The 13,335-nt window shown below is 40.8% G+C and overlaps 1 protein-coding gene across 1 annotated transcript in view; it reads right to left on the bottom strand.

Annotated features, from left to right (window-relative positions):
* Positions 1 to 376: 376 nt before the first annotated feature.
* The window catches only part of PCCA (propionyl-CoA carboxylase subunit alpha), a 324,266-nt gene continuing 311,307 nt past the window's right edge, over positions 377 to 13,335 (bottom strand). The window contains exons 23-24 of the mRNA XM_054973482.1: positions 4,368 to 4,445; positions 377 to 2,301 (exon numbers count right to left, since the gene is read on the bottom strand). Of these exons, the coding sequence (XP_054829457.1) occupies positions 2,233 to 2,301; positions 4,368 to 4,445 (147 nt within the window). The 3' untranslated portion in view covers positions 377 to 2,232. The remainder of the gene's footprint in view (positions 2,302 to 4,367; positions 4,446 to 13,335) is intronic.

The following is a 13,335-nucleotide window of genomic DNA, read 5'->3' as shown; positions in this document are numbered from 1 at the left end:
TAACTTCCAATCTTTTAAATAAGGAGGATTTTAATTGCATTTGGGTAGCGATAAATGCTATTTTGACAAAATCCAGAATTTTATTAAAGTGTTACGGTAAGCTGTACTGAAACTTCTGGAGTTATTTTAATTAATTTTATGCTCAGGGATTTGTTTAAATGTAGCTGGCTGGCATACTACAAGAGATTAATCAGGGCTATGCCAATGTTACGCACAGATAAATATTAAATTAAAGTCTCTAAGCAGCCTTTGCTGGAATGTTCCATCTTTTGTAAAAAATATACACAGGTAGGGAGGCAGGAAAATGGCATCCCTTTCTCCTCGCCCCTTTCTGAAATCTTCTGGAAGCCTTTTTTTTTAGGGAAGGCTTGCCCTGGCAAAGTTCAGTATTCTTATGGTCTTGACAGAGTTTGGTAACACAGGAAGTGGGCGTTATCAGTGGAGTGTGATCTCAATGGTACAGAAGCGGCAGGGTGGGAAGCATCAACTTGTGATGGAAATAGTAATGTGGCCCTACAGCTGGGGCTAGACTGCATTTGTTGAACCTGTCTGTCAAACCTTCACACACACACACACACACACTTCTGTTGCTTACTATTCCCAGATCCTCACCACATTGGTATTGCTCTTTTGTGTTTAAAAAAAATGGCAAAAATGGACAAAAGAAAGGGCTCCTCCCCTTTTATATCCTGAAATGTGGCATAGTTCATGCAGCAAAAGTCAAAGAGCTATTCTGTAAAAAAACCCACGTATTTTTAAGAAAGGCATTGAAGCGGAATACCTTTATGTGGCAACACTGGTGTTTAATGTACAAGTGAACTGAGTTACACAGAATGGCTGGACAGTCAAGGAAGAAAAGAGATACTGCTGGTCCTAGGCTATCCTGGCCTGCTGACCATTCCATCTTACAAGTAAAGGAGGGAGTTCAGGTTGAGGTAGGCCATTTAAGAGAGTTTTAGGTGACACTGAGGCTCCCTGCAGTACCTGCTGCTGTTGAATATATTTTCTAAGAATTATGTTAAGGCATTCCTAGGTCTACCAGTATTCAATTATTAAGAGACTTGGAGCTCAGACTACAAGATGCAAAAAACAATCAGCTCTAAAAACACACTGTATAGTAAGGGTTGGCAATATCCATTGATTTCCCCCTTCTTGCAGCAGCCACACCACCACCACCCCGCCATTTCTCAGCTTCTCCCATTCCCCAGGAACAGCATCTTCTGGAATTGTGGGCTGCAGTGGTGATGCACAGGGGAGGAAAGTTCCATTATAGCACTGGAAAATTTAGTCTGGATCCAATTCGAGGTGAAGAGAAGCAAAATATGGTTAATGATGCGCCCCTTATGCCAGAAGTACAGATGTGGCAGAATGCTGCAGTAGAGACCTGAGAGGATGAAATGGACTATACCACATCAGACTGCAGGTGAGGAATACTGTTTTCTTAAAAGCCCTACTTTGAAAGTAGAAGCTTAGCACACAAGCGAGAGAATTTAAGCCCATCTTTCACCCTGCAGTGATATACTTAAGAGGAAATTTTTATTTAGGAGGACAGTTCAAAAACTGTGCCCCTCACCTGCAGTCTGAAGTTCATTTGATGTCTCATTCCACTGCATAGCTACAGGGTGCTTTAAAACTAAAGTGTCAATGTTGTGAAGGAGTCAGATGACGCATACAGTGTTTATATTCAAATGTATTGTTTTAATGATTGTTTGATACCAGTAGAACTGTGGACAGATGTACAGATATTTAGAAAAGGAGTGAAGTCGGAGAACCAGGGCAAATTTATTGCTGTCTTTTGCAGGGTTTGCCATACGGCCCGTAATCCTTTGTGCAATACAGATTTAAAGAACCCATGTCCTAGCAATGATTAAGTCACAATTCTCTAGTTACATTGGGACTCATTTGATTTTGAGAGTGGTGATATTTGGCAGCATGTCCCTCCCGTTTGTCATGATGTCCAAATACAGGATCCTAAAGCGAAGCTTGTTCCCACCCAGACAGGATTCTAAAGTTTGGATAAACCCTAACTTAGAACTGGAGCTTGATCAAACTGGGAAGAGTTGAATCATGTTCTGCCTAAGACACAAAGAGGGAACAGCAAGGGAAGGGTGAACACAGCAAACAGGCTGTGATCAGCCCTATGCCAGAAAACCTCTGTTTTAAATAGAATGTGTTGTGTTCTCTAAACACAGCCACAAAGTCCCATTGTGACGTGACATGAAAGAAATGGTTTCATTCTAGTTCCACAAGCTCGTCTCCTTCCCCAACAGTTTCACCAGCCTTGCAGTGCACAGCTTTCACCTGAAGAATAAAGGAAGAAATAATTAAATCTGTTCTGAAAACAGGGCCAGGCATGTTTCTTTTTTTCTTTTTCTCTTTTAATGCTGTTGGTTGTACACTACAAAAAGAATAAATGACAGATTCCCATTTACAAGATCTATGAATGCATGAAACGACTCAAGTCCAAAAGCATCTTCTGGAATGTAATCAAGCGCATTGTTCATGTCTTTGTACTCTGCTTCCATTCCTATCCAAACACTGAAATGAGGCTTCTTTTAACATCCCCCTCCACAACCCCCTCTTTTAACATTTCCCTCCCCCAACTCTCAAAGCAGTTACATACTACACATAAAGCAGGAGTGACAATGTGTTAATTTAGATTTGGAGCCTTAAAAGTTGAAATGTTCTGTTTCTTGGTTATCTTTGCTGCAGTTGCTTTAAAGCAGCAGAAATAAAAATGCAAATTGCCTTGGGTTGGGTGTCTTGCACAGAGAAATTGCAAAAAATTGGGATAACAGATTTCCTCCAAAATCAAGTCTAGAGTCTGATTCTTCTTGGAACGATTAGCCCTGTACTGGAGGCAGGAACTACACAGAGATGTTTACGCTACACCTATGCAAAAATCTGGGGTGCTGCACCAGTGCTTGTTTGTATGGGATGTGAGCACCCGCAAGCTGTCCAGCCAACGCAGATGCACTTGAAGCCCTGTGTTCAGAAGTTCCAGATTCAAATATAAACAATACTGATAAGCAACTCATAGTCTTCTCTGCCAAAGAGCAATTGCCTACTTTGACCTGTTTTGCATCATATAAACTTTTTCCACAAAGACCATAACTGCAAGGAAACAAACGGCTAACAAAGTTTCTTCCCACCAATAACAATATCATACAGTAATAATGAGTCGTGAGTGAGCTTCTTACTTCTGAAAGCATGTTCAGACTTTTAGGCCAGGAGTGGGGCACACTAGGTTCAAAGCCCCACATAGTCATGAAGTTCTGTAGCCTGACCCTCATTCTCAGCCTAACCTACCTCACAGGGTTATTGTAAGAATAAAATGGAAGATAGGAGATCTATATATGCTGCCCTGAGTTCCTTGGACAAAGGCCAGGTGAAGATGCAATAAGCAGGCAGCAATCATGCTTCTAAGTACTTCTCAGTATCATAGTGTTCATCTTTTAAGTAGCTCCGCAGATGGAGTTTCACTCTGCTCCTAACACATAAGCCTTGAACAGATGACATTACATGCATGTGTAAATCAATGCAAGGAGAGAGACAGGGCACCAACAAAGCAGTCTGCCCAACTGTCTACAAGCAACTGCCAGCTAGTGAGCATGAAGTCTCCATGCACAGGCTCTGTCCCTGTCTCCATGGCTAGGAATGCTCTGGAAAGTGGCATTCCAGACTGTGGGAGTGGAGCTTGTGAGTGGCTCGTGCTGGTGACCCTACACATAGATGGAGAGCGAGTCCAGCATGCTCTTCCCCTCAATACATGTTGATTTCAACATGCATAATGTTGTCTGCAGAGGGACATACACACACATATACAAGCCATGACCCAAATGATAAATGGGAAGGAGCCACAAGCTGCAGTTCTCTGAGGGAAAAAGCATTCCAAAGAAAGTCTGGTTATGTGCAAGTCCTTGGCCATGTGCTCTCTATTGTGGGTAACAGGTCCAATTGCGCATGACACATTTTGGGAGTTTCTAGTACATAAATGAAAACAGCTGAACTGTAGTCAAATTCTGAAATGAGGCAAATTATGGTTTTCTAGGGCCACATTCCAACTTGAAGTTAGTGTGCTTAAATGCTCTTAACTCATATGTTGGATTGTGGCCTAGGCCCAAATCTGAAAAGACGGGTTGCAGCCAAGACTAATTCGTTTTGAACAACTGATAAACATTTCTAAATCCAATGCCTGGTGTGCCACCACAGTTCCAGAACGATACCATGCAGTTCAAGACTGATGCCAATATTAAAAGATTTCAGAAGAATAATTGCATCTATATTTATCTCCTCCCCCCAAAAACGCAACCTGTCTTCAACATAGCAAGTACCCCGAAAGGTTTCAATCATATAATGAAGCATACCTTGCCAGTTTTAGCAGCAACCAGACAGTTCTGCATTTTCATAGCTTCAATCACACAGATCTCCTGCCCTTCCACAACCTGGTTAAAAACAGAAAAGAGGTTAAAATTCTGTCAAACATTGCCTAAAATTCGGTGTGTGTGTGTGGGGGGGGGGGTAACTAGTTAAGACTAGATCATTTTATTCTCACAGAGTACCTAAAGCCAACAGGAAAATGTCCAAATTAATAATAATAATAATAATAATAATAGTAGTAGTAGTAGTAGTAGTAGTATTTGATTTATATACTGCCCTTCAGGATGACTTTAACACCCACTTAGAGTGGTTTACAAAGTATGTTGTTATTATCCACACAACTACGAAGAAAGAAAGAAGAAATCCAAAAGTCGAATATCGTCCTTTTAGAGTTACCAATTAGTACTTGAGACGTCCCCTACTGGGATGGATGCCCAGCCCTTGAGACGCTAAAGACAAGCCCACCCTTAGGATCCTCCATTCTCCATCCCGCTGAACTACACACCCAATAGGCTTTAGAGCCTTTGGGTACCCTTCTTTCTTGGGGGGGGGAGTTCTCGCCTTTAAAACCTGTCTCTCTTGGACTCCGCAATGAGCTGGCCCCTTGTCACATAACCCATGTCTCTTATGCCTCTGGTTTTATGATGGTACCATAGCAACGTAGCTTGACATTTCTTGATCCGTCCCAGGATGTCAGTTAGACCAAATGGTGTTTATTGCCCTGTCCGCTCTGCTTTCCCAGAACTGGAATTGATATAAAAGGCCTGCAGATCTTATCATGACATTACCATGCCCTTATCATGACATGGCTGATTCGCACAAGCATATGGACTCTATTTAATCATAAGCATAGGAATCCTTGAAATTTCTGGAACCCTGGAAGTGAATGTGATAATTTCCACTACTGAAAAGTGTTCTGTTTGGACTTGACAACAGGTCATGTGAAAATTCTGTCAGTGGTAATGAATCTAAGAAAAATCGAAGGAAGAACTATGCAAGCCACCCTGAGCTTCTTGCAGGTAGAACGAGAGAATATTAATAATACTGATCATTAAAACTGATAATTTTTGGTGGCAATTTGTATGGTTTCATTTTGTGAACTGCCCCAAGCAGATCTTTAGAGAGGTAGCATACTCCTTTCCTAAACAAAGAAAATTTAACAATGTAATAAAATGTATAAATAAAATGTATAAAATGCCATTGTTGATTTGCCATTTCATAAGTTCAAAAGATATATCCTATCCCACATGCAGGATCTATAGTCAAGAGTTCAAACACCACATCAAAACACGATGCATTCAACTTTGGTGAAGATACAAGCTCAGAGCCAACAGATATTTAGAAGCTAATTTTAGATTCTTGAGATCTACAGAGTTGCAAACCTGAAGTCTACTGAACTTTATTGGGCTTCAAAGGGTGTAGCTCCTAATTAGGATGGCACTGTAAGGTGCCTTAAGATCATCCAATTTACATCATATGTAAAATATAAACTCTGGTTATGATCAGGGCTATGCATATTCCACAGTTACATGCAAGTGCATATTTTGTCACAGAATTCAGCATCCCGAGATTGATTCTCTTTAAAAGCATGGTTCAAGTTCTTCTAGCTGTGTGGAAAAGCTGGAAATCATGCACACGAAACTACCTGATTACATCTCCCAAGCCAGAGAAGAACTTCAGTCTGCCAGTCATCAAAGAGACTGCTCTCACACAATATTTTTTTTTTACTTTAAAAAAAAGTTACACCTTTTCAAATGGAAAATTGGTCTGTATTCCTATTTATATAATTTTTTTTCTTTTAAAAAAGGGCAGTGTTTCAGAGTCCTCTGTAGCACTTCACAGTTCTCCTTTGAGGTATGCATTCCTGAAGAGCTAGTTCTCCCCGCATGCGCTCTGATGGTCCTTAACAAGAAGGCTCGCGCTCTCTTCCTCTGCTCCTTAAAGGAGGCGAGACTTGTGACTGCCAGGGCAAGCATGTTTCCTGTGGCAGCTGCATCCCTGTACAATGGGCCGCCCGTTGAAACAAAGACAACCCTCCTCTCTTACCTCCATTCACAGGGCAGTTCAAGGCTGTATCTTTCAGGCAGGCTTTAGCCTGACTTGGCTGTAATTGTTTGGTCTGGGGATACTTTGGCTATTGTTTTAACAGGCCAGGTTCTAGATGGCTTTTAAACTGCTTAATATTATTATAAACCAAGCAACAAGGAAGAGTGAAGCAGAAATACAGTAATTAAATTAAAGCAGGATGACACAAGCCAAATCTTGGCATCATTTGTAAAGGCCACATATTACAGCTTCGCTTGGTGCAAAATCTGGCTGCTTTTTTATCCTGTTTTGGTGCAGACTACAGAGAGAGACAGAGACAGAGAGATGACATCAGCCCACAGTATCTCTCAGCTTTAGAGGAAGACACCAATTTGTGCCCGTTAGGAAAGTCTTATGCCACCAAAGCAAACACTCTCGTCTCAGTACTATTTCAGAGTCGCACACTCGCTTCCTGTTTCTGACTGTTTGAACTCTACTAACAGATGTACACAAGCTCAGGGTAGCCAGCAACCCAATGGGAAGCTCCATGGATTTCCAATAAAATTCCTCTAGAACCAGATGGCGTGGGGTAGGCACAGGTCCATCTTGTGCTGACAAGATATTTCTACCTGATAGGACATGCAGCTTTTCAGGAAGACGGGCAATTTGTTTCCTTGCGGAGAAGATCATTTTCCCAACAAAGTCAAACAGCACAATTTACAGGTGGTGTATATTATTTCTCCCCATATCAGATCTGAAATTAACTGTTCATTTTAAAAGCGGGGATGCATGCCGCCCCATGCAGGAACAGCAAGACCCTGAGGACAGAGAAAGAGAAAAACATACAGAAGCGCCCCACTTCCTTTGGAGACTTTATACTATTCCAAAGCCAGAGACGGTAGCAATATGAGATGCTTCCTCTAAGTGGTCTGATATATATTTGGTACAGAAACTAAATAATAGATATGTATAATTGTCACTGTGAAATTCGATCTTCAAGATTATACCACCCACTTATGCAATTTTATCACTGGAAGCACCATATTAAATGACAATGACAGAACGGATCTATTGCATGAATAAATGTATTTGTTACTCTAATTCTCATCATCACCACCAGACTTTTGTCTCTCCCCCAGCACACCTGCTGCCTTTATCCAGCAGCACTAAGTTGGAGTCTTTGTACACCTATTCTTTGTTGCCCCACCAACTGTTCCTAACTTCTTTCATCTTTTCTTGGCACCTTCCTGCATCTGATACCAAGTTGCAAAAACTATTCAAATTCATCTTCTCTTTCACTTCCCATCTCTCTAGACAATGTAGATATGTGACACTGTGTATGAAAAAATAAATTATGGGGATATGTGACACTTGTGTATAAAAAAATAAATTGTGGAAAGAAACCAGATTCTGTGACCCATGAGAGAAGAAAAACATTCACTGCAAGTGTAATGGAGTTCTAAGTTTAGAAAAAGGAACAACATTTAGCCTTGGGCCTTGATACATTTATTTATGCCTTGCATTTCTCCCTTATGGGGACTCAAAGCAGCTTATAAGACCGCTCTCACCTCCTCCGTTTTATCCTCACAACCTCAGCCCTGTGAGGCTGAGAGTGACTGGCCCAAGTAACCCAGTGGGCTTCCTTGACAGACTGGAGATTTGAGCCTGGGGGTCCCAAATACTAGTCTGATGGCACAGTGATAAAAGTGTTCTGTATTCAAGCTGTTATACATATTCCCAGGGCTTTTTTCCTGGGAAAAGAGGTGGTGGAATTCAGTGGGTTGCCCTTGGAGAAAATGGTCACATGGCTGGTGGCCCCACCTCCTGATCTCCCGTGGCGCGGAGGGCAATCTAAACTCCCCTCTGTCTGGAGATCAGGGGGCGGGGCCACCAGCTGTGTGACCATTTTCAAGAGGTTCCAGAACTCCGTTCCACCACGTTCCAGCTGAAAAAAAAACCCCTGAGTATTCCTCAGAGTGAGCTGGTGGAATTCTACACCAATCCCCACCCCCACTCCTAGTGCTGATAACCCCCTCAGGTAACCTTTAATTAATTAAACTAAAGGCTGAACTAGATGTGATGGATGATCCTTGTGTACCTTGTTCACACGTTTAAAAAAAGTGAGTGCATGTGTCTGTTTTCCAACAGCAAATGCAGGCTGTGCCTTGCTGCGTTCAGTTTCTTATAATGTTTTCCTCCCAACCAGGCTTACTTCGAATCTCAAAGCTGGGCTTGGAAGCATATTTTTAAGCACCAAATTTCAGTGAAATAAGGTGTGGAAAGTGGTAGGGTTCAATGCCCTTCATCCAGTAGGTTCCATTTTTGTTTTAAAATAGGCTCCCTTACCCTAAGTTTATGAATGGGTGGACTGTTTGTATGTTGGGTGTATTATTTGTGCTTACTGCCTATTTGCTTAAGTTACCGTGAACTTTTGTGTCTGCCCTGTGAGTGAGAATTTTAATTGCATACAAAACAGGGAAGCTTTTTCCTATCTGCCTGAAATTGAACAGGGGGAATCCTAAGGGAGATGGGTGCAGTTCCTGAGAATTTTATCCCAGATGGGTGGGGTAAAAAGTTATTGCAGGACAATTATTGGGGAGGGGCTGTGGCCCAGTGGTAGAGCATTTGCTTGGTCTGCAGAAGATCCAATTTTCAATCCCTGGTATCTCCAGTTAAAGGGATCAAGTAATAGGGGATGAAAAAGACCTCCATCTGGACCCTGGAGAGCTGCTGCCAGTCTGAGTAAATACTGAACTTGATGGACCACAGGTTTGATTCGGAGTAAGGCAGCTTCATGAGTTCAACTGTGTTTCCAGTTGGTATCAGTCGTAATTAATAAAAACTATAATCGAGAAAATTAAAATGTTTGTTAATATTTTTTAAAGAAACTAAAATGAACACGAATGAAAGTTTAATCACTCCTTTAGGGATCACCAAGGATGATCAGGAGTGCTTAACTTGAAATATGCTTCTTTAAACATAACTTTGAAACACTGACAGTAGTGGAGGTCAGGGGATCTTCTGTTTGATTCCCAGAACTAAATACTGGGAAATGTTCAAAGTTTGGACTTTCTACAGATAAACAATCCACATCTTCTGTCAGTACTGTGAGAATCAGCTAGTTCCTTTGAAATCAGTGGATCTTAAGTTGCCAGTGAATGTTTTTGGAACAAGATACCAAATTGTTTTCCTGTTTGAGTGAGAAAAGTTCACTTTCTTTCCTAGACTTTAGGCAGAATCTTAGACCTCAACTCCAAATAAAACAAAGCACAGTCATATTTAGCTATCTGCCCACATATCTCCTTCCTGTATTTTCTCTTCTTTAAAAACCGGGGCAGCAGTCTCTTTTTCTTGTGCTGCTTTGTAAAGAGCCAAAGAACAGTAACAATGCTCAACCAATATTAAGTCTGTGCAGAACACTGTATCTCATGCCTACATGGTAATGTGTAATGAACACGTACTGGACATGCATGACAATGGAAACCCACCCGTTTCCTACTGTACATACATGTACATACATGCAACGAAGCCAACACGCTGGGATGCATCAAATATCATGGTGAATACACAGTTTCATACATGAAAAAGATATCCGTATAGAATATTTTTCATGTGCGGACTTAAGAACACTTCCTGAGCAGCAATTTAACTCAGCCCAGGATACATATGAAAACACCACCGTATAGTCATCTCCCTCTGAAATACTGCTGCTCTTTTCTTTGAGATGAACCCATGTGGTTGGAGGCTGTGTGTGAATGATACAACCAAGAGGGCAGAGTCAGTGGATCTTACATACTGAACTGGCATCATACTCCCAAAATGGATGGGTTTAAGCATGCTGAACTGTGCATGCAGTAGAAAAGATTTTAGATTTACAGAAAATTGCAAAAGAGAGTACAAAAGATTTTAGGTTTAGTTAGGGATGCCAGGTTTCCTGCTGGGCAGCATGGGGAGAATGCTGGAGAAAATGGGGAGGGGCATCAGCATCATGCCAATGCTCTAACATTCATCCCGAATGCTATTGTTAAAGCACAGAGTTTGGGGCAAATGCTAGAGTGTCACGCAATGTGATCTCACTTCCAGGCCATGGTGGAAATTATGTCACCATGTCGTCAATGATCTTGTGAAGTTGCCAATAACAGCTCCTGCCCCCTAGACAAGTCTCCCACTGGTTGCAGGCCTCAGAGCAACCCTAGATTAAGTGATAGGCAACCTCCCTCACCCCATCTTAATTTGGAATGGCCTTGGTCTTTCTGAGATCTCTCAGAGAATTTACAGTGAAAGCTCAAGCTGTTTCTAAAAACCATGGAAGACTAGGCCTAGGGAGGCCCTTTCTATCACTGATCTTCCTGCTGCCTGTTTCTGCTGCCTGTTTCACAAATGCTGAATTGCCAACGTAATTGTTTTCAAAATTTCTACCCTCCCCAATAGTTGTCCAGTGATTCCCTGGGCTCTGTACATGACCTCACAATGTTTTTTTAAAAAATCACACACACACAGACAGGGGCCTGTAAGATGGGCTTCCCATGAAGTGCAGGGACCCCATCTGTATCCCCTTTAGTGTCACCGGCCTGCAGTCATATATAGTTTACACACACAAATGTCATTCTTTAGAGAGAAATTATCCAGTGGACTTCTGCAGAAAAAGTAACCTAGTTAGGAGAAAACTTGTATTTCCATAGATACTCAATGTTTAAGTACTGTGGCATTACTTCTAATAATAGCCAATTTGTTTAAAATGGCTCTAGTGGAAAGTGTCACTTAAGCACTCACATTTAATAATTGTTCTTTATGTCAATCCTTTGTAGCTCTCTTTCCCCACTGTGTTGCAAAGCAGCAAATCCTAAAATTAGCCCCCAATATCTCCCTTTCCTCTTTCATTCATTCTCTTGGGCTTTGTTCAGTTTCTTTCACTGCATAATTGTTTGTATCTTTTTGCCTGCTAGTATTATTTAAGCCGGAAAATGAATATCTTAGAGATCTCTAAAATATCCCCTTTCCTCATTTAAGGATTAAGGCTTTTTAAAATTCAATAACTTTTCTACACGTTTTTAAAAGATATTGATCAAAAGTAAAAGCACAAAACTCACGTTCTATAGTACAGTGTGCAACAATAAAATTCTATTCTGATTAAAAAATCTCTTTACATTTCAATTGTGGTTTTAGTGGTGACCTAAAATGGTAAAATAAAAGTTAAAAATCAAATCCTCAGAATTGTTGTTCATATGAGGTGATTATAACTGATTTCATTCCTAATTTTTCCTGACTTCTAGGAAAGTCATACTGAAAACACAAAACAGATACAGATATTCATCTAAAGAGGTTTACTTTTCAGGAGAAATAAAATCAAAACTGCTGGAGTTAAATGATCATTAAAAATATTTAATTTCATTGTTAACTGACTAGGAACAAAACTATATTTCATCCCCAAAAGAATCAACTGAACAATTTCCTGCATCAAAATTCTCTAGATTCCTGTTTATTTATTTACTTTTTAAAAACATATTGGGGAAAATTACAGGGGAATGAAATTTGGGATTAAGAATACAGTAACTGGTGGATTAGATCATTGACTTTAGGATTTATACAGTATTGAATGTTACAAGGTACTAAAGGAAGAGTCGCCAAGGCTTCGCTCCATTCCTAGAAAATGGAAGAGGAATGTGGTGAAGTCACTTTCTTACTACATGCAAGTCAGTAAGTAGCAGGAGTGTTAATTGTCCTCCTTTTTTACATTCAGAGGCACAAGGACGAGGGCTCTCCTGTGAGGGCAGAGCTGAAGAAATTTTTGTGAGTCCAGCTCACTTCCCGGAGACTTTTTGTGAATCATCTGATAAAGACTGAATGGTTGTGACAGGATGTCTTCAATGTTAGGCTTACAAAACAGTCACAAGCCCAGCCAGTCTTTTTGATAAACCCAATCGGCACTGATGTATTTCTCCACTCTGTCTAATTGGTGTAAAGTTTGCAGATCTGAGTCTCATATCTTTCACCCAGCTTGCTGCGTCCTCTCCTTTGACACCAGGTCAAGGTTCACATTCGCATCCGATTATCAAAGTGGCATTCATTAAAGCAGTGGCCTGCTTTGCACCAAAACGAGTTAGCTTGAAGGAAAGCTCGGCCCATTTACTCAGCAGATTTTAGCATTTTAAGGAGGCCCAAATGTCACACAGCATTGCTACGTTCTGAAGAGTTTCAGACATCTCCAGCTGATGATTAATTGTGAGTGATGGGAAATAAAATCCAGTAAAGCCAGCTGCTTGCCATGGTCGGCAAAATTACTATAATGGATATAGGCTGCCAATTTTCCAGTTTTACTGGCAAGTCTTCCAAGTGTAATTAAGGGAAGTTATAAATGATATGGAAATCTATCAAGTCCCATTTATTTTCAGAGGACTCTTTCCCCGGGGACTTTTATCTTCAAGCTTATAGTTTGCTTTGTTGTGCTAATGATTTCAACCACTTCTTATTTTCTATTAAATCCCCCAATATCCCACCATAAGAAATCAGATCCACTTCTTTCACAAAGCAACAGAACTCTCTTGGTCATTTGCCTTTCTTTTCTTTTTCTTTTTTTTTGTAAGCCAAGTTGGGGCCTTGTTCGCTTTGTGGAAACTCTAATTTCAAAAATGCTGTAGTGGGGTAGGGACACCCCCTCAGCAAACCAACAATAACCTTGAAGAAATTACTAACGTTTTGACAGAAGGGGGTGGTTCCTCCACCCCAGAAGAAAAGAAATAAAATGTCAGCATTGTAAAAAAAAAAAAAAGTAGCCTTGATGCTAGACATTTAAGCTGAGGGTCGTGTTGCTCACTAATGTCGTCTGATTTGGAATAAAAGCATGAAAATGATGTGCAAGGGTCTAAAATTGGAGAGGTAAAGGATGAGTGCACCGTATTCCATTTCTCAATTTCATCCTTCAGAACCACA

This window comes from Eublepharis macularius, chromosome 3 (assembly GCF_028583425.1).
Source record: "Eublepharis macularius isolate TG4126 chromosome 3, MPM_Emac_v1.0, whole genome shotgun sequence".
Taxonomy (NCBI): domain Eukaryota; kingdom Metazoa; phylum Chordata; class Lepidosauria; order Squamata; family Eublepharidae; genus Eublepharis; species Eublepharis macularius.
The sequence above is the reverse complement of the archived record's forward strand: the minus strand, read 5'-3'. Positions and strand labels throughout refer to the sequence as shown.